Source organism: Oryctolagus cuniculus, chromosome 3 (assembly GCF_051225735.1).
Source record: "Oryctolagus cuniculus isolate XC-2025 breed Fujian yellow rabbit chromosome 3, ASM5122573v1, whole genome shotgun sequence".
In the NCBI taxonomy this organism is placed as follows: Eukaryota; Metazoa; Chordata; class Mammalia; order Lagomorpha; family Leporidae; genus Oryctolagus; species Oryctolagus cuniculus.
Window position 1 is genome coordinate 23,055,911 of NC_142869.1, and position 20,410 is coordinate 23,076,320.

General features: G+C 49.0%; 1 protein-coding gene across 1 annotated transcript in view; it reads left to right on the forward strand.

The window, feature by feature from the left end:
- The window catches only part of MARCHF4 (membrane associated ring-CH-type finger 4), a 115,401-nt gene extending 95,540 nt beyond the window's left edge, over positions 1 to 19,861 (forward strand). The window contains exon 4 of the mRNA XM_051848211.3: positions 18,094 to 19,861. Within this exon, the coding sequence (XP_051704171.1) occupies positions 18,094 to 18,461 (368 nt within the window). The 3' untranslated portion in view covers positions 18,462 to 19,861. The remainder of the gene's footprint in view (positions 1 to 18,093) is intronic.
- The last annotated feature ends 549 nt before the right edge of the window (positions 19,862 to 20,410 follow it).

Consider the following 20,410-nt stretch of genomic DNA (forward strand, 5'->3'; position numbering starts at 1 on the left):
GGCCAGCGGGACTCAGAGGGACTGCCAGGGAGGACACTGAACATCATATTCACTACAGGGAGTGCAGAACAGGAACTATGGCCTCTCTTGCAGGAGTCCTGACTGCACTCCACATCCTAGTCCAGGACAGGACTCTTGGCTCCCACACAATAGCTCAGGAGCAAGCAGCTGAGGTGTACTTCAGTGGGGGGTTGGGTCTCCCTGGCTATAGTTTCCAGGCTCCCTGCGAAAGTCATGCTCGGTTCAAGTCATTGTGCTCTGGGAAACCCAAAGCCTCAGCCTCCCAGGAGGCATTCACAGCACCCACCCATCAAGGGCTATCCCACCCCAGGCGGCACGCTGCCTTCATCAGACTCTGAGGGGGAAAGCCAGAATGTCCATCCAGGGCCAGTTTGTTCCAAGAGAAGGAGAAATACCCCATCACTGCTCACTGCCCACTCCTGTCTCCCTCTATGATCCTGGCCCTCTGGCCACGCCCTTGACCTATGAACCAACGAGAGGCAGAGAAGCTGGAACAGAAAGCACAGACCTGGCTGGGCCTTCCAGAAGGAGGTACAGTGTTGCTTTCTCACTGCAAGAAAGCAGAAACAGAGCCAAGAGAACCCCAGGGAGACTCTGCCTTACTTTTGAGGTTCTCACCAGTTTCAAAGCCTCCGAGAGAGAGGGGAAGCTTGAGAAGATGATGTGAATGAAGAGGAAGGGGAGAGGAGACGAGGCTCCCTGGCAGACAGTGGGGTGAAGGGAGCCTGCTCTCGAGAAATATTGGTGGAAAAAATGGTGGTGAAAGAATTCATATTTGGGGCCGGTGCTGTGGCGTAATGGATTAAGCTACCTTCTGCAACGCTGGCATCCCATATAGGCACTGGTTAGAGTCTCAGCTGCTCTACTTTTGATCCAGTTCCCTGCTAAAAAAAAGCAGTGGGAGATGACCCAAGTGCTCAGACCCCTGCACCCATGTGGGAGACCCAGAAGAAGCGCCTGGCTCCTGGCTTCTGGTTTCGGCCTGGCCCAGCCCCGGCTGTTGAGGCCATTTGGGGAGTGAACCAGCGGATGGAAGATCTCTCCCTGTCTGTGTCTCCCTCTCTCTGTAACTCTGCCTTTCAAATAAATAAAGAGAAAAAATTAAAAAAGAATTCATATCCACAGGCACAAGCTCCTTGAAGGGATAGAGGAAATCAGCACCTGGGTAAGAACATTGTCATCAGGATAAAGGAAAATGAATCTAACCCCATCTTGTCAGCTCAAACGGCAGAGGTGGAAAACATGAAAACACTCAGCTGCTATGCGTCTCTGGATGTTGTGTGCTTTTCAGATATCAAGAACAATTTGTGCATTCTCTCAAAGACAATGAAATGACCATGGGTGGTAAAGAACACGAGTAAACATGAAGTGGATGGTTTTGAGGAATCCTTACTATGCACATATACCTGGGGCTCTAAGCAAAACCATCTGAGCCAACAGCAGCCTAGCAGATGTTCCCCACCATGAAGCCAAGAAGGGGGGGACATGGGCTGCTGGCTGCTTGTGAAGCTGTGTCAGCCCACCCATGGCAGTATCCATGCAGCTAGCTTCTGGTAAAAAGAAAAAAATCAGTAGTCAGTGGGAAGACTCCAGAGTGATTATTCTCTTAGAGAATGGCCCACGGTGCTCACCAGTGGATTTTGCCTCCAAGATTACCAGGAAGGTCCAAGTTCCCTGTTTGATACAGCCCAGCTCCGGGGTTGAGAACACAGCTCTGAACTTGGTCATATCAGAGGGACTTAGTGATTGATACCAGCTGCCCCTCCAGACAAAGCATCTCTTGGAGTAGAGTCCTAGCTTCCTAGGCTAGTGCACACCACCGTGGAAGGCACACGTAAGCTGCTGTGAACAGAAGAAACCACCAAACCCCTTCCAGGATGGATGAACTGATTACGGGTACAACAGCATGACTATTACAACCCAGAGTTAACAGGTGAGGAGAGACTTAAAGCAACTGTGCTCCAGGTCACACAGCTAAGCAAGTGGTGGAGCATTGATTGGACCAAGAAACTCTGGCTCCAATCCCAGGGCACTATCTACTGCCTATTTCATCTCTGATAGCTCCAGGAAATTGCAAATGCAGAGCTTGTATGGAGAGGCAGGCTGGGAGGAAATTAACACAGTCGTACCCTGACCCCCAGTGACGCCCAGCTGCTCCTGTCTTGTGTTCAGGGTTTTGGGCATTAGCGATTGTTGTATCTCCTTTTGGATCAATGCTGTTCTGATCCCAAGAAAGAGGCTTGAGAAATCAGGATGAAATCTGAACAACCGTGGAAGGCACTTGAGGTGGAGAAGCTGACTCTGCTAGTTGACATGAATTTGGGTAATCCTTTCACTCATTCAAAAATAGCTTTTGAGAGGGCACTGGATAGACACAAATAAGAGAGTCACCTACTCTCAGGGATCTTGCGTGTCATGGGGCTTGCAGATGAGGTCATCACTAAATCCCACGTGACAGAAGCTGGCTGCTGTCTGGCACCAGGATGAGTGAGCCCAGGAGAGAAGAACCTGGGTGAGAAAGCTCTGGATGGGCATGTCCACTCATTCAGTCATTCAGTCATTAGCAGAATAGCTGGCAGTCTACACAGGTCACAACACAGTGGGAGTCTGCATACTGCAGTTAGCTCTGGCTGGGGGTGGGGACAGTCAGGTGGTCTTGCTGCAGGAGATTTATGAAGAGATAAATCATAGCTTGTCTGGAAGGTCGGGGGAGAGCATTGCAGGCAGAGGCACTTGCTGTGTGGAGACCCAGAGGTAGAGTGAACAGGATGTGCTTGGAAAGCTTTGGACAGGTTTGTATGGCTCAGTCCAAACAGGTGGGTGATGGGTGATGGGTGATGGCACTGGGAGGTTGGCAGGGGCCAAATCCCACAGGGTCCTGAGTCCTGTGCTAAGAACTCAGACTTCACCCTGTTGGGGAGAGGGTAGCTTTGTAACAATTTTCTTTAAAAGATTTATTTTATTTATTTGAAAGGCAGAATTAATGAGATAGAGGGAGAAACAGAGAGTGAGGTCTTCATCTGCTGGGTCACTCCCCAGTTGGCTGCAATGGCCAGAGTTGGGCCAGTCTGAAGCTAAGAGCCAGGCGCTTCTTCTGGGTTTCCCATGTGGGTGCAGGGGCCCAAGCACTTGGGCCATCTTTCTCTGCCTTAGGTGCATTTAGCAGGGAGCTGAATCGAAAGAAAAGCAGCCAGGACGCCAACCAACACCTATATGGGATGCAGGCATGCAAGCCTAACCCTCTATGCCACAGCACCAGTCCTGTGTTGTAACATTTTAAACGGTAAAAATGGTTTGATTCTATGTGTGTTTTAAGCTAGCAACTCTGGCAATTGTAGAGAGAATGGATCAGAGATGGACAGATGAGGTAGAGGGAGACTAACTGGAAAATAGATGTAATAGTCTAAGCAAGAAGCAGAGAGGTACAACACAGTGGCAGTGGGGGAAGATGTGGAAGGAGATTGTGATCTTGAGATGCACTAAGGAGGTGGACTTGCCAGGACTGTCTGAGCCCCTTTGAAAGAGCCCCCGAGGCTCTGGGGGCTGGGTGCCTTAGCTGAGCAGGAGAATGGGTGGACAATGGGGTGGGCAGAGGGGAGCCAAGGGTAAGTCCTTGGCAAAGGTACCAAGAACCATCTTACGCCTAAAATCCAGGTAGAGAAGCAAGAGGCAGCTCCTAAGCCAAGAGTTTTCAGTGGAAGAGAAACAGGACTCTCAGAAGACAGGATGGGCTGCAGAGAGGAGAAGAAGGGAAGGGAAGGGTCTCTGTCAGGACAGAAAAAGGGAAGGGGCTTTTATGGCACACAGGTGATTCCCTCGTGTAAGGCAGAGGAAGGTGCAAGGGCATCGGGGTAGTTCTGACACGGCTTGGTGGCTGATGGGAGGAGAGGAGGTAGTGGTGATACAGACAGTTAAGACCCTAGTGCATGTCCAGATTTCTGCAGGCAGCTGGATAAGAAGATGTGAAGACAGCTTGGAGGTCATCAACAAGGGTGCTGAGAGCTGTGTGTTTTGTTGAGATGATGTGGGAGGAAGGCTCAGAGAACAGGTTGCTAAGGACAGAGCTGGTATGCATTAAATGGCTAAGGGATGGGTAGACACAGAGAATGAGAAAAAAGAGGAGGGACTCAGTCCCCAAACCCACAGTAGTGAGCTTCCGGGGGGGGGGGGTACGGGGGCTGCCATGGAATGGCCCGGAGCTCAGGTGCCTGCTTACCTTGTGACCTTGAGAGATTTGCACCACCTCTCTGTTGCCTTTTCCTTGTCTGTGAAATGGGATAATAATACCATCCTCAGTGGGTTGTGCAGAGGACTGTAACAGAAGAAGCACTCAGAAATGTCCCTTGATCGGGGTGCATTCCCTTCCTAGTGGGCACTCTGTAGAGCTTTGCTGAAACTCAAAGTCCAGTCACAGCCTAGACAGAGCACCTGACCTTGAGTGCTCACGTGACGCAGGCTCTGCTCTTACCAGGAGTGCAGCCTTTTCGTGAAGGTTCTCAGTTCCCTCTCCCTTGTGTCCCCTCACTGAGAAGATGTGATTACATCCCATGGCCTTGCGCCACCTGCCTCCTCCTCTGTCTTCTCTAATGACGCTGCCCGCTGCAGCAGGGAAGCTGACAGGGCCTCCCAGCAAACAAATGGGGCATTCTCTGCTCCAGTGGGTCAAGTTATTAGGATTTAACAAGAGCAAATTAATTAAGGGCTTTGGCACAAAAAAAACCCCTTTTTTTTTTTTTCACTTCACAGATCTAAGAGATTGGCCATGAAAAAGTCAACTCTGCAAAAATCAGGACCTTCCCCTCATCCTGTTTATTACTTGTGTGGCAGAGGGTCAGGGGAAGCAGGCGAAGAGAGTTTCTGAGATTGTTTGCAAAGCTTTAAAGCAGTGGGCTGTGGTACTTATTTGTTGTGTGTGGTTCCCAGAGGTAATTCCAGTGATGTACAGATGTCTGGCCCTTGCCCTCTGAGATAAAGGGATTTAAGTCTCTCTGCAGGGCAAATGGGCAGGGAGTGGGAGCACTAGGATTGCAAAAACATTCTTTGTTCCAATCCTAATTTAAATTCTCATTAACTAAAAAACACTTATACCACAAACATTTCTTCGAAGATATGCAGCGGGGTGCAGCAGAAGAGACAGGAATGGGAGGATCTGGGTCTCATCCCTGTGACCTTTGAGCGATCATGTCCTCTCTCTACAACTAGTCTCCTCTGCAAAATGAGAGCATTGAGCCCAATCCCCACCTTGCAGGTGTGCCATGCCCAGATTCTGAAGGTACTTCCATTGTGAGGAACTCTGGGAGCTCTCAGAGGCTGACCGGTGTAGCTGTGTGGGATCCCTGTCAATGTCAGGCAGGGCCAGCCAGCCCCCTGGGGAAGCATCACCCACCTAGCAGGGCACCGTGATGCTCAGCCTGTGTTCTGGCAGCTGCACGTGGCTCTTCTGGTGTTCCAGATTCACTGTTAGCTCACAGCTCACCCACCTGGGGCTCCCTAAGGGAGGCCCCTCTCTCCACTGCTGCATGGTGGAATGCTTGGAGGAAGGAGGTGCCTGGTTGAGAAGCTGGTACACCAAGCAAGCTCTGTCCCCTCCAAGGAAGCCCTTGGGAGGTGCTTCACCTATTTCGTTGTAGTGATGAGGCTCAAAAGATTTTCCGAACCCCTCGTAGGAACCATTGTGGGTGCAGAACAGATGCAGGAGGGGCATATCTGTCTGACGATGGTGGGGTTTGTTGTTAGAAAAAGCCCCCAGATGATCACCAAGGTGAATGCTTGAGCCAGCCAATACACTTTGGGGGAAACTGAAACATACCATTAAGCCACACGTTGCTCTTCTCTTGTGGCCCCTGAGTACTGTGGGCATGGTTAGTGTGGTAACTTCAACAGATGTTAGTGGTTTAGCATAATAGGAGTTTCTGGGCTGTGGGACATTCTCCTCCATGCAGGGATCAGGGACCCAAGCTCCACACTCCCATGGGGCCTTTAAGTCTTTTGCCCTCCTGCCAGGAGAAATAAGGGAGAGCTGAAATAAGGCATTGCCACACTCACACGACTTTTCTTTCAATACCTAGTTCTTAATCCCTGGCCTGATTCCCTTTCACATTCTTTTATTATTATTATTATTATTATTATTTTATTTTTTGACAGGCAGAGTGGACAGTGAGAGAGAGAGACAGAGAGAAAGGTCTTCCTTTGCCGTTGGTTCACCCTCCAATGGCCGCCGCGGCTGGCACGCTGCGGCCGGCGCACCGTGCTGGGACTAGAATCGGGTGTGCCGGCACTGCAAGGCGGAGGATTAGCCTAGTGAGCCACGGCGCCCACCCCCTTTCACATTCTGAACATGTCACCTGGCTCCATGCGGGTACAAATATCTGAAGGATAGAATTCTGCCCACAGTGACAGCTCTAGCTAAGGAAAAGGAGTGTGAACCTTCAGTGGACTCTGAGCAGTCTCCATCGCAGAAGGTTAGCCCATCAGGAAGTTTCTAGAAATCTTATGAGCTAGGATAGTCCAATAGGAGCCTGGTTCCTAAGGGTAACTTTGTAAAGTCCTAGAGATTTTAAAAGACAAAAATCTTCCTTTATGTAGAAGTCCTGGCATGTCTGCCCACATTGCTTGTGTAACTTTATCATTACTTGCATGATAACACAGCCTGGCCACTCCTGTGAGAAGCACAAAGCTTTTCCTTGCAGGACAGTAGGTGGGGGGTGACTTTACCAGTCTAGCACCTGCCAGCAGCACTCCCTGAGTCCACCATGCATAGCTGCTTATGTTTATTTATTTATTATTTATATAAAATGAAGTACCTTAATACTTATTCAATAACAATGATGACACTGTTGATAAAATAACTAACATTTGTTATTCATTATGTGCCAAATGCCATGAAAAGTGGGTTATGTGCTGTAAGCGCATTATCTTATTTACTCCCTATGATGTACTGTCTATTATAACACCCACTTCTCTGATATAAAAACTGAGGATGAGATGATATAAAAACTGAGGATGAGATGTTAATCACCCAAGTCTTACAACTAAAATACAATTTCATCTGATTCCAAAGGCTGTATCTTTAACCACTCTGTTAGAACAATGTAACATCTATTAAAACACATATTGCAAAACACATCTTATTATGAATTCCTATGGAAATTATGCATGTACAACTTTTAATTAATGAATGAATTTGAGAGGCAGAAAAACAGAAATGGAGAGAAAGAGAGAATCCACTGGTTGACTCCACATGTCTGGCTCCAGGTTTCCCACATCAGTGACAGGGACCTAACTACTGGAACCATAGCCTGCTGCCTCCCAAGGTCTGCGTTAACTGGAAGCCGGAATTAGGACGGAGCTATAACTGGAACCTGGGCGTTCGGGTATGGCATATGGGTGTCCTAACTGCTCTCTCAGCACTATACCAAATGCCCACCCTTACTTTTTTTTTTTAAATGATCCCTGTGGCTGCTTATTGTTGGAGAGGAGCACATGACCCTCATCATGGAGGAAGAAGTGATTCCAGACATGTGACCCTATTCTGTTTTAGATGAACCTGGACAAGCTGTGTGTCCTTGGGTGAGACAATCAGCCTCTCTGCGCTCAGCTTCCTCTTCTGTAAAGTGGAGACAATATTGCTGAGGTCACAGAGTTTCTGTGAGAAGCATCCTTTTTTTGCAAGGTCCTTTAAGAGTGGTAGAGGCCGGCGCCGCGGCTCACCAGGCTAATCCTCCGCCTTGCAGTGCCGGCACACGGGGTTCTAGTCCTGGGCGGGGCGCCGGATTCTGTCCCGGTTGCCCCTCTTCCAGGCCAGCTCTCTGCTGTGGCCAGGGAGTGCAGTGGAGGATGGCCCAAGTACTTGGGCCCTGCACCCCATGGAAGACCAGGAAAAGCACCTGGCTCCTGCCATCAGATCAGCGAGGTGCGCCGGCCGCAGCGCACTGGCCGCAGCGGCCATTGGAGGGTGAACCAAAGGCAAAGGAAGTCCTTTCTCTCTCTCTCTCTCTCTCTCTCTCTCTCACTGTCCACTCTGCCTGTCCAAAAAAAAAAAAAGAGAGAGAGAGAGAGAGTGGTAGAGCTTAGCAAGCATTCAATAAATACTTACTATCACCACCCTCATCACTATGACGTAAATCATCACCTGCAAATACAGATGCCACACAGAGCGGCTGAGGATGATAACTCCAGTTCCATCCATATCCATCCAGATGATGAGCAATCTATGCCTGACATAGAAATGCCCACAGGAAAAAAGTCCACAGTCTCTAGAGGTATAAAGTCACAGGCACACTTCCAGGAATGGACCCCTCAACTACCTCAGTGCATACTTGGGGCTCCATAATTTCCCTCTCCTAGTAACTATTCTTACTGAGTTAAGCTCACCCCATTTCAAAGCATCTCTGGCTCTTAATGGTTTCCTAGGGGAGGGCCTCTCACGGAGCTCCAGACTGACCTGGGTAAGCAGAGTGTCTGGGATGGCTCTGACTCAGATGTGTGGAGAAACACTCTACACAGCTCTGCGGAGATCAACCGGCCCAGCAGGGGCCCTGCTAGGGAGAATGCTCTGACAGCAGCAGTCACCGCCAAGGTCTGCCCTATCCCTGGGCACTGAAAACAGAAGGGAAGGTGGCTTTGCATTCACCTCTCATCAAATGTTTCCTGTGTCTTTTGTCCTTGAGCCTTCATTGCCCAAATCATTCAAGCCAGGGTGAGCCTGCCCACAGAGGACCCCTGGGTCCACATCTCAGCACCTCCCGGAGGACATCTCTATAAACACTGCCCAGCTGTACCTATGAGAAGCATGAAGATGAGCCCTTGGAAGATATTGGGCAAGTAGTGCATTGCCAATCTGGCTTCTGACAGTAGCAGTCCCCTAAGTCTGCTCAAAATAGCTGATTACACTTCTTTCTTTCCCATACTTGCTGGCTGTGTTTTTTTGTGCAAGTTCTGAGCAGACTGGGTCTTTGAAGTGTTGAATGGTACAGAGCAGGGTGTGGCGAGGTGGGTCACAGTCGTTCCTCAATGGACAAAACCCTGAGACTTTCAGTGGTGGAAGAGGAGCCGTGTGTGTGTGTGGGGGGTGGGGGTTGTTTCCAGATCTGTGGCCTCAGCTGGCCTCTAGAGCACTTTTTAGCTCCAGCATGTGACTCATCTATCAATGATGACTCAGCCTGAGGATCGGGAAGGAAAACAGTTACATAGAAGACAAGGGCTTGTGTTGGGGACAGAGTTGGCAATGAAGAAGGAATATGAGTGGAGTTCTCTGTGTCCTGCAGCCTTCCCCACAGCCATCCACATCATGCAACACAGAGTGTCAGGTGTGTGCCAGGCACAATGCCAGGACTCATCACCTCATCTCATCTCACAGCCACCCCAGGAGGAAGGGAGCATCAGGCTCAATTTAATGATGAGAAAACTGGGGCTCAGAAAGAGAAGTTGTTTCCCTAAAGCCACAGACCTGTATGTGCCAGTATTCCCAGGCTCCATACAGGCTTATAGGTGAGTGAACTCTGGGCTAGTGCCCAGAGGTGTCAGGATCTAGAAATACCTGTTTATTCAGTTACCTTTGGTGTCTGGCACCTATGGAAGGAGGGTCTTTTTCAAAGTTCCTCATTGCTCTTTTTAAAAATCAGGCAATGGGCAGAAGAAAGCCTGTTTGAGTCTGCTTTGTGATGCTGTCACAAAACCCCCAAGACTAGGTGGTTTATAAAGAACTTACAGTGTTGGAGGCTGGGAAGCCCAGGTTCAGGCACCAGCAGGTTCTGTGTTCAGTGAGGCGCTGGTCCTCATAGGTGGCACCACCTGGGTATCCTACATGGTGAGACGGACACAGGAGGGGGCAAATGCTGGGTCCCCACATGGTGGAAGAGTGGCAGAGCCCAAGCTGGTTACATCCATTCCTTCCTGGATGGGCACTCATCCATTCACAAGGATGCCCCCCCAGTAGACCCCACCTCTTGTATCAACACAATAGAGACTGTGCTCAGACACAGGTTTTTCTTGTTCTTTTTTTTTTTAACTTTTATTCAATAACTATAAATTTCCAAAGTACAGCTTATGGATTACAGTGGCTTCCCCTCCCCCATAACTTCCCTCCCATCCACAACCCTCCCATCTCCCGCTCCCTCCCCCATTCCATTCACATTAAGATTCATTTTCAAATATCTTTATATTATACAGAAGATCAATTCAGTATATATTAAGTAAAGATTTCAACAGGTTGCACCCACACAGAAACACAAAGTGTAAAGTACTGTTTGAGTACTAGTTATAGCATTAATTCACATTGTACAACACATTAAGGACAGAGATTCTACATGGGGAGTAAGAGCACAGTGACTCCTGTTGTTGATTTAACAAATTGACACTCTTGTTTATGGCATCAGTAATCACCCAAGGCTCTTGTCATGAGTTGCCAAGGCTTTGGAGGCCTTTTGAGTTAGCCGACTCTGATCTTATTTAGACAAGGTCATAGTCAAAGTGGAAGTTCTCTGCTCCCTTCAGAGAAAGGAACCTCCTTCTTTGATGGCCTGTTCTTTCCACTGGGATCTCACTCGCAGAGATCTTTTAGGTTTTGTTGTTGTTGTTTTCCAGAGTGTCTTGGCTTTCCATGCCTAAAATACTCTCATGGGCTCTTCAGCCAGATCTGAATGCCTTAAGGGCTGATTCTGAGGCCAGAGTGCTATTTAGGACATCTGACATTCTATGAGCCTGCTGTGTATCCCACTTCCCATGTTGGATCGTTCTCTCCTTTTTAATTCTATCAGTTAATACTAGCAGACACTAGTCTTGTTTATGTGATCCCTTTGATTCTTAGACCTATCATTATGATCAATTGTGAACTGAAACTGATCACTTTGATTAGTGAGATGACATTGGTACATGCCACCTTGATGGGATTGAATTGGAATTCCTGGCACGTTTCTAACTCTACCCTTTGGGGCAAGTCAGATTGAGCATGTCCCAAATCAGACACAGGTTTTGGAGAGGATGCACTCAGACTTCTGCAAGGACTGCATTCTAGGTAAGGCTGTAAGAACGCAGTCCACCTGCAGGCAACATCATCATTGCTTGAGGGTCCTTGGATGTGCAGATTCTTAGGCCATATCTCAGATCCACTTAGTCAGGATCTCAAGGGCTGAGGCCTAGGATTCTGGGTTTTGCTAAGCTCTTCAATGACTCTGATGCCTTCTAAAGTTTGGAAGCCACTGCGCTAGAGCTGTCAGTAACCAGGAGGCCCACAGGAGAAGGGATGGGTGGGCAGGAGCAGTCCGGGTACAGGAGCAGCAGCTTCTCTCCAGACTCCTCAGTCTTGACCTGTTCTGTATGTGATGGGAACCAGTGCTCTGTTCCATCACAGGTGCTCACAGAAGCCACTAGTAACTACTTAGGAAAGACAAACTGAATTAGATTGTATCTCACTGCTCTGGAAGCAAGAGTCCATGGCCAAAAGGCTGTAGGAATTGGGGTGTCAAGTCAGGAAGAATACAGCATTGCTGTCATGATGTGTAAGGGGTGGTGGTGGTACCAGGCAGGCATAGGACCTCCCACTCCCATCCTTGAGGACTAAGCTAAAGGCTCTTTCAGCTGGAGGCAGGGGGAGAGAGATGATGACAAATGAAGGTCTCTGATAACCTGTGGAGTATGCAGCTACATGAGAGTGATAAGCCCCAAAAGTTGGGGAGACATTACAAAGGCAACAATTTTTCTAGAACTGAATTTCCCACAGACACAGCCCAGGGTTGGCCACATTGTAGATGGTTATCAGATGATTGTTAAAGTAGAAAACTCCAGAAAAGTACTCAATCAAAACTTACTAAATTTCTGGTTTTACCACTTTCTTCTGATACTTCTCTGCTCCTTTCACCATAGCCTTCGCTCTTCCTAATCCAATGCTCAGCCTCTATCCATTGCCATTTCTATCTGCTTCCTTCTCTCCCAACTCTTCAATCTTGTCCAGGTCACCTGCCCCACTGGGTGGGCCCCACCCATCTTCCACCATTTTCTTGTGATTTTTGCCACCCAAGAAATCACTAAGTAATTTGTCCAACAGGAAGCAGAGGGCGGGCTGAGGGGAGCAGATGTGAATGAAGTAGTGTATGCTTTTCCAACTTTGGCCAAACAAGCCTATCTAGAAAAACAGGTACACCTTCCTCCTGTTCAGCCACCTAGCCATTAAAAATAGTTTAATTACTTCCTGAACACTGGACAGTTAGATAATTAGAAGGTAGCATTCAGACCAAAAATTCAAGCCACCCTCTTCAGTCAGAGGGAAATTGTGTCTGATCAAGAACTAATTAAGAATCCAATGTGTGGCTCTTGTCAGAAGGAGCTCATTTGGGGCTTCAAAAGAGGCTATGTCTCCTGGTCTAGGCCCCTGTCTTTTCTGTTATCACCAGGGCTCTATTAGGCTCCCAGAGCCATGATAGCTGCCCACGACTCAACCAGGCCTGGCCCTACCCTCGAGGGGCTCACAATCTAGGGAAAAGCATGCCAAAGTGTTTGAACAGAGCTTGTGAGCTGGAAGAACAGCTCCAGGGCCATGGGCACTTATGTACATATTCAAAAGGTACTAAGCAGATGGAAGTGATGTGAGTTGACACACTTGGGAGAGGGTGAGATAGAGAGGAGGTCTCCTTGTCCAGACTCTGCCAGACTAAATCGAGAGGCCCACAGGTGGGCTTCTGGAGATTTACAGACCCTCTAACATGATCAGGACCACTCAGACGCCAGTTGTGATTTCTTGGTGAGTCGATCCATACCTTTCATCAGTTCTTTCAGAATGTGACCCAAACAAAGGGCTGGGAACCTTGAGTCCGTCTCTCAAAGAGCCTTTGAAGACTTGTTGAGCATAGAGTGATGTCGGGAACTGCGGGAAGACGCAGAGTGGCAGTGGGTGGCGGCTCTTGTCTCCCAGAAGCACTGCGGGACGGAGATTGGAGAGGTTCCATGGTGCTCCTCCGGGCTCTCAGCTGCACGTTGAGGGGGCTGAGGTGACTCAGCACTGTTGGCTCTCGAGAGCCGGCTCCAGCCCTGGAGTTTCCATTGCTGCAAGACAAGCCCCATGGAGCCTCACCTCCCCTTCATCTGGCTCACCTCCTCAGGCCCAGCCTCCTGAATACCCATCATCCCCTTCCTGGTTTGCTCATCCCGTCTTCCCACAATGCCCTCTTGACCTCAGAGTCCAACATGAGCAACTTCATCTCTGTTCCTTTCATCATCTTCTGATTGAAACGTGGCTGTCATGAAACACGGGGCCTGGGGTGGGAGCATGCACTTCTTGCCCTCCCCACCGCTTCCAAATCACCTCTCCTGCTCTGCCCTTCCGAGTGCATGCCACCTTTCTGTCCTGCCTTTTCCGCTTCCTGGTGCTGTGGAAGCCTACGCTCTCCTCGATGCACCTGCCTCATGTGCTCCCTCCCATCAGTCCTTTCCTCAACATCTGCATAAATCAGTGAGCCTAGCCCTTTGGGAGCATTTTGGAAATCTATGGCATTTTCCTATTTTCTAATACAGTTGTGCCTCTGCATTTATACTGAAATTTATGTTGTCTTGTTATAAATTATCCACCCCCTTTTTACATGAACTATTAGGACATTCTATTTTTTTTTTTTAAAAAGAAACATAGCAACTCATAATACCTTATGAATTTCATTTCAGGATAGGAAAGAAGATTCAAACACATTTGTTATCAAAATGGAGCATTTAGTTTGATGCCACTAAGGATGGATGATGCCAATCATCTGTCCTACTCCCTGGCTTCCCTGTTACCCCAAAGATCTTTTTCTAAAGCCCATCCTGATCCCTAATCAGGTGGTCACCCCCATAGACTCATTTCACCAGTAAACATAGTTTCTGTGATTTCCCACTCTGTGACCATCACTCCCTAATCTCTGTAGTTCTCTGACTCCAGCAGGCCTTGTCCTCAGAGAGACCTCCAGGCATTGACCCCATCACTTTCCATTTTCGTCATTCCCGATCCATTTTGTGTTCTCACTTCTGATTGTAGACTTCCCAACCTGGGCTCCCCTGTCCAGCATGGTGAGAGGTCCCCTGCAAGCATATATAACTCTCATGTCCACTTGCCTGATGAAAATTCTATAAGAGTAAAACCCAGCTTTTTTCTTATTCCACACATGCACCTGAGCAAGCAGTTGAAGATGTGGAGAAAGATTTAAATTTATGGCCACAAACCTCAGATGGACACTCAACACAGATAATTCTGCCACTTCTCCCTTATAAATTCAATCTTATACTTTCCAACATAATTATTTACCACTTCCTCCTTTTTCCATAAATTGTTTTAAGATTTATTTTATCTGTTTGAAAGATAGAGCTATAGAGAAAGGGAGAGATAAAGATGTTACATATGTTGGTTCAATCCCCAAATGGCCAAAATGGCCAGGACTGGGCCAGGCCAAATCCAGGAGCTAGGAGCTTCATCTGGATCTCCCATTGGGTACAGAGGCCCAAGGACCCGGGCCATCCTCTGCTGCCTTCCCAGGAGCATTAGCAGGGAATTGGATCAGAAGTGGAGCAGCCAGAACTTGAACCAGTGCCTATGTGAGATGCAGGTACTGCAGGCTGCAGCATAACCCATTATTCCACGAGGCCAGTCCCAACTTCCATAAACGTTGACCACTTCCTTTCTTATCCCTCCAACCTTAACTGATGGCCTCATAAGAAGCAAAGATGTGCTTGGGTGAGAACTACCTGATTTCCCATTATTACTTCTGTCATCCTCCTCTGTCTGTGCTCACCAAGCCAAAAACTTCTCATTTTATTTGAGCTGACTTCTTAACAGCATTTAAAAGAATCTTTATGGGGCCAGCACTGTGGCACAGCAGATTAAAGCCCTAGCCTGAAACACTGGCATCCCATATGGCGCAGGTTTGAGTCCCAGCTGCTCTACTTCCAACCCAGCTTTCTGCTGTGGCCTGGGAAAGCAGTGGAAGATGGACCAAGTTTGGGCTCCTGCACCCATGTGGGAGACCCAGAGGAAGCTCCTGGCTCCTGGCTTCAGATCAGCACAGCTCCGGCTGTTGCAGCCATTTAGGGAATGAGCCAGCAGATGGAAGACCTCTCTGTCTGTCTCTACCTCTCTCTGTAACTCTGCCTTTCAAATAAATAAAATAAACCTAAAAAAAAGAATCATTACACTCTCTTGGAATGCACCCTTCTCTAGACTTCTAGAACTCTTGCACTTGCTGGTCTTGCTTCTACGCCAACGGTTGCTTCTTCAGAGCTGCTTTTTGGCTGGCTGTACCCCCTCCAAAACCTCCTCCGAACCTGTAAGCATCAGTAGCCCAGGGCTCCATCATTGGCCTTTATTCCTTCCCCGGGAGATTGCAGCCATTCTCGAGGCTGCAAGTTCCACCTGTCTTAGTCTGTTTTGTGCTGCTAGAATACCTGAGAATAAAGGTTTTATAAAGATCAGAAATGTATTTCACACATTGGGAAGTCTATGATCAGAGCACCAGCCTCTGGTGAGGACTTTCACAAGGCAGAAGGTAGAAGGGCAAGAGAGAACCAACTCTCTCTCTCAAGGCCAAATACAAGGGCACCTGACCCATTCATGAGAGAGGAGTCCTCAGGGTCTAATCACCTTCTAAAGATCCGCCTCTTCATGCTGTCACCTTGGTAATGCTTTAATTTTGGAGCAAATTCAAAGCATCTCAATATCATGGCTTCTATATCTCTATGCTTCAGACTCATAGGCCCAAATGCCCACCTGGCACTTCTGGTTGGATTTCAGACATCTTAAACTTGCCATGACCAAAATATTGCTATTAGTCACGTGGTCCGCTGAATGATGGCCCCCAAAGACATTCAGGTCATAGTTCTTGAACCTATTAATGCTACCTTATATGTCAAAAGGAGCTTTGCAGATGTGATCAATTTAATAATCTTGAAATAATGGTGTTGTTTGGGGTTATTCAAATGAGCCCTAAGTGTAACCAAAATTTTCTTATAAGAGGGAAACAAAGAAAGATTTGATGATGGAAGAGAAGTAGGAAATGTGGTTACAGAAGAAAAGACAAAAAACTGCAGGCAACCTCTAGAATCTGAGAAAGGCAAAGGAACTGATTCTCTCTTAGCCTCCAGGAAGAACCAGCCCTGTTAACACCTTTGCTTTAGCCCAGTGAGGCTTCCTCTCCAGGATTTTAAGAGAATGCATCTATGTTTTTTGAAGCCAGTAAATGCATGGTCATTTGTTTTAGCAGCCACAGGAAACTAATACATTCTCTGCTGCCACTATCCCCACTAAATCCACACTCCTGACACTGATGCCCTGCACAGCTCAGCACGTGACACCCCTACCCATCCAACTGGGAAGGTCAAAAGCTTCAGCAACATCTTTACTCATGCCTTACCTGCCAGCTCCACCTCCATCTGTCAGCTCCACCCCCAGCATACATCCTTATGCCAACAATTTCTCACTGCCTCACTGCCTCCACTGCTATCACCCCCCACCCCCCACCCTAGGCAGCCAGCAGTTCCCAGCTAAATGAGTATACCACTTCCTGTTTGGTGTGCAAATCTGACTCTTGTTCCTCTTGGGTGGGTTGTTCCCATGGATGCCAGCATGAATTTTCTGAAGGTGAAGTCAGATCACATCCTGCCCCCAGTGAACCCTTCAGTGGCTTCCCCATTATACTCAGGATAAAAAACAAATGTGTTGCCATGGCCTACAAGGTCCAATCATAGATTAGCTTCAGCCCACCTTGTCTCTGTCTATGTCCCCACTCACACCATAGTGTAGTAGTCACCCCAATCCTTTTTTTTTCTTTGACCCTTGTTCATCCACCCCGCCTGCTGACACTCACAGTTCCTACCACTAAAGTGCTGTCTCTGGAATCGTATGCAATCCCTCCTCATCATCACTGAAGTCTCAACTCAAATATGGCCTCCTTAGAAAGGCCATTCCCTCCACCCTTTCCCAGGACTGTCAAAGCCTGCAAGGAGTGGACATTTAACTCTGTTTTTATCCTTCTTGTGTGTAGCATTTGTCAACTCTTCAAATGGTTTTACTATTTTTTTAATGTGTCTGTTGTGTCTCTCCACTCAAACACAAGCTGTCTGAGAGCAGGACTCTGCCTCTCTCACCCACTGTGGTTTCCCCAGCGCTTGGTACTCAGTAGGCATGCAATTAATATTCATTTCCCGTTTTCCTAGAGTGGCCTATTTCTAGATGACCACTGCCTCTGGACTATATAACTGAAACAATGTAGTCTGTCCTGGAGCTGTTTGTGCATAGTTAACTGGAGGAGTTTCAGAGATGATTCAGCAGCAGATATGGAACGACTGCATGGTTTCTTCTGTGGTGCCCTGAAAAGCACACCCTTTGTTCAGTAGCTGCTAAGGACTGAGTGCCATGGATGTGCAAAAAGTGAAGAAAAGGATATTTATATTATGGCTCAATGGATGATTTGGGTTGTGTCAAGTTAAGAGGGGTGGAGGGTTGGGGGATGAGTAGAAGGAGGCAAAGGCCTTGGATGTAGGTGCCAGATGACCCTGTGAGCTCAATGTGGCAGCCTCTCCCTGCCAGAGACTTGCCAATCGAGGAACCTAGGGCTAGGAACTCTATGACTCATAGCTGGAAGGTAGATTTTTTTAAAGACTTATTTATTTATTTGAGAGTCAGAGTTACAGAGAGAGAGAGAGAGAGAGAGAGGTCTTCAATCTGCTGGTTCACTCCCTAAGTGGCTGAAATGGCTGGAGCTGTGCTGATCCAAAGCCAGGAGCTGCTTCTGGGTCTCCCACATGGGTGCAGGGACCCAAGCACTTGGGCCATCTTCCACTGCCTTCCTAGGTCATCAGCAGAGAGCTGAATGGGAAGTGAAGCAGCCGGGACACGAACCAGCACCAGTATGGGATGCTGGTGCCACAGGCAGAGGCTTAGCCTACTAAGCCACAGCACCAGCCCCGGAAGGTAGATTTTAAAGCACAAATCAGACCAATGGAGCCTGAGCTTGCCCCAGCTGTATCTGTCAATGAAGGGAGACCACGTTTTTCCCAGCAGCAGCTTTGCTTTCTCTGAATGACTTGGCCTTTGTCTCTCTCCTCTCCCTGCTGCCTCAGGTCTCATCATCCATGAGGGGCCCTCCGTGTACCGCATCTTTAAACGGTGGCAAGCCGTCAACCAGCAGTGGAAAGTGCTGAACTACGACAAGACGAAAGACCTGGAGGACCAAAAGGCAGGAGGCAGGACAAACCCACGGACCTCCTCATCCACCCAGGCCAACATCCCTGCCACAGAGGAGGAGACTGCAGGCACGCCTGCCCCCGAGGAAGGCCCTGCCCGGCCTGCCAGCCACCCCTCAGGCCCTCTGTCCCACCACCACTGTGCTTACACCATCCTGCACATCCTGAGTCACTTGAGACCTCATGAGCAGCGGAGCCCGCAGGGCGGCAGCCGAGAGCTCGTCATGAGAGTCACGACGGTGTGAAAGGAGAGACCGGCGAAGGAGTGTGACCGTGCGCGCTTGCGCGGGGCCGCAAAGGGGCCAGAGGGCGGCATGAGGGAGGCATATCGGGACCCCAGGGCCCAGCGCAGAGAGCGGGCAGAGGGTGACAGGCCTTGAGGGTGCCCTGGGGTGGGGTGGAGCTGGAGGGAGGGTGGCACCAGGAGCGGTATTGGGGCTTTCCGATTAGTCGACCCCGTTCTCCAACTGAACGGCAACAAAAACCGACAAACTCAGCAACGAAGTGCAATACAGGTGGAGCCTAACTCAACAAAAGGAAGCCACCCAGATGCACGCGCAGGCAAGACCCCTGGAGGAGGAGAGGCTGCGGAGGGCAAAGCAGGGGGAGGCAGGTGGTGGTGGTGCCCAGGGGTGCACTGTGGGTGCAGACAGAAAGCAAAGGGAGCTGAGCGGAGAGCGTTTGTAGCTGCCGTTCCAACCTTGAATTTCTTTTTGTTTCTCTCCGGGCAGTGGGGGGTGGGTGAGGGACTGGTGTGGGCTGGTAGGGAGGACACAGCCTGTGGGGTCTCCGGGCTCACCTGATGAGCAGCATTCATTGGCTCACATGGCTTTAGGGACTCTGGGGTGGAGAGTGCTGGGAGGGGGGTTTTGGTGTGAGCGCCCAGAGGCAGGCATCTTCCAATGCTAGGTGGGCTCAAAGAGGGCTTAGGTTTGGAGATGAGTGTCTTTCTGTGCCCTTGTGACTTTATTTTATGGTGATTTGGCTCAACGATGTTTACAGGAAATAGACACACACACATACACACACTATGAGAGAAAAGTATAGATTGCTGGTGGGCATCTCAAGCACAGTTCTGCTGCTGTGGCTTCAGCCTTTGAAGCTGCCACTCTAGGGGCAACTTCCTCAATTACCCAAGCCAGGACAGGCTCAGTGCCACTTCTCCTCCTGCCTTGGCAGGTGCACAGACCCAGGCCCCCTCGCAGGGCACCTCCCACCTTGGGGTCTGCAGGAAGGCTGCAGCTGTGCATGGGAAGTTGAGTGTTCCCCAAGGATTAGAGTGGAAACCGATCTAAGTATTCCTTGCTGCTTGGGACCCTCCCCAAAGAGGCCAGCACTCGGTGCTCCGTGCTCGCTGGTCCTCCGCAGTCAGGCAGGCCAGGGGGTCCTGGCAGGGAGCACTGTGCCTGGAGCCCACCTGCTTATTCCCAGGATCCTGCCAGGGAAGGCCACTGGGTGGTCCCCTGTGGAGTTTCTTGTTGTCATTGCACAATGGCTGCGTTGTCTGTGGGTATTAAAGGGACACTGTCACGTACTTTTTTAAACTAGTTTTTAGGGTTTTTTAAAACTCTCTGTTGTTTGTAATATTCTCTTAAAAGCTTGAAAATAAACTTTCTTTCCCTACCACGTGTCTCTTTCCATATGTGAGTTTTTGCTTCCTCTTTCCCATTCTTGCTCTCAGATGTAACCTGCCTTCTTTCTCTGTTCTCTCTGCTCTATGCCTAGAGTTTCCTCCATAGCTGGAAATCAAGGGTGTTTTCATTTCTCCGTGGAGAGTGCAGGTGTGGCAGGGCAGGCAGGCATGTTCCCTTCAATGTGTGTGCAAGCATGTGTGTGCATGTGTCCATGCATGTGTGTGTGTGTGTGTGTGTGTGTGTATGTGAATGAACCTGCAATGAAGCCCCAGGACTGCTGGCTTCCTAGCAGATGGATTGTTTCAAGTCAAAAAGAGAAACAGCTACCAAACTCTCCGAAGGGATCTGCTCGGCCATCCTAGAGGCTGAGACCCTTCGTGCTGGGAGGAGGACTGGGGAGCTCCACCCGATTGGGCCATTTCACAGAAGCTGGGAGAGCCAAGGACCTCTTTCCTCTGACAGTTTCCCTTTGATAATCTGAGGGCAGCACCCAAGTCAGAGCCCGGAGAGGGCTTGGGCAGATCAAGTGGCAGCCTTCATAATGTTTCCTCCTTTCAGCT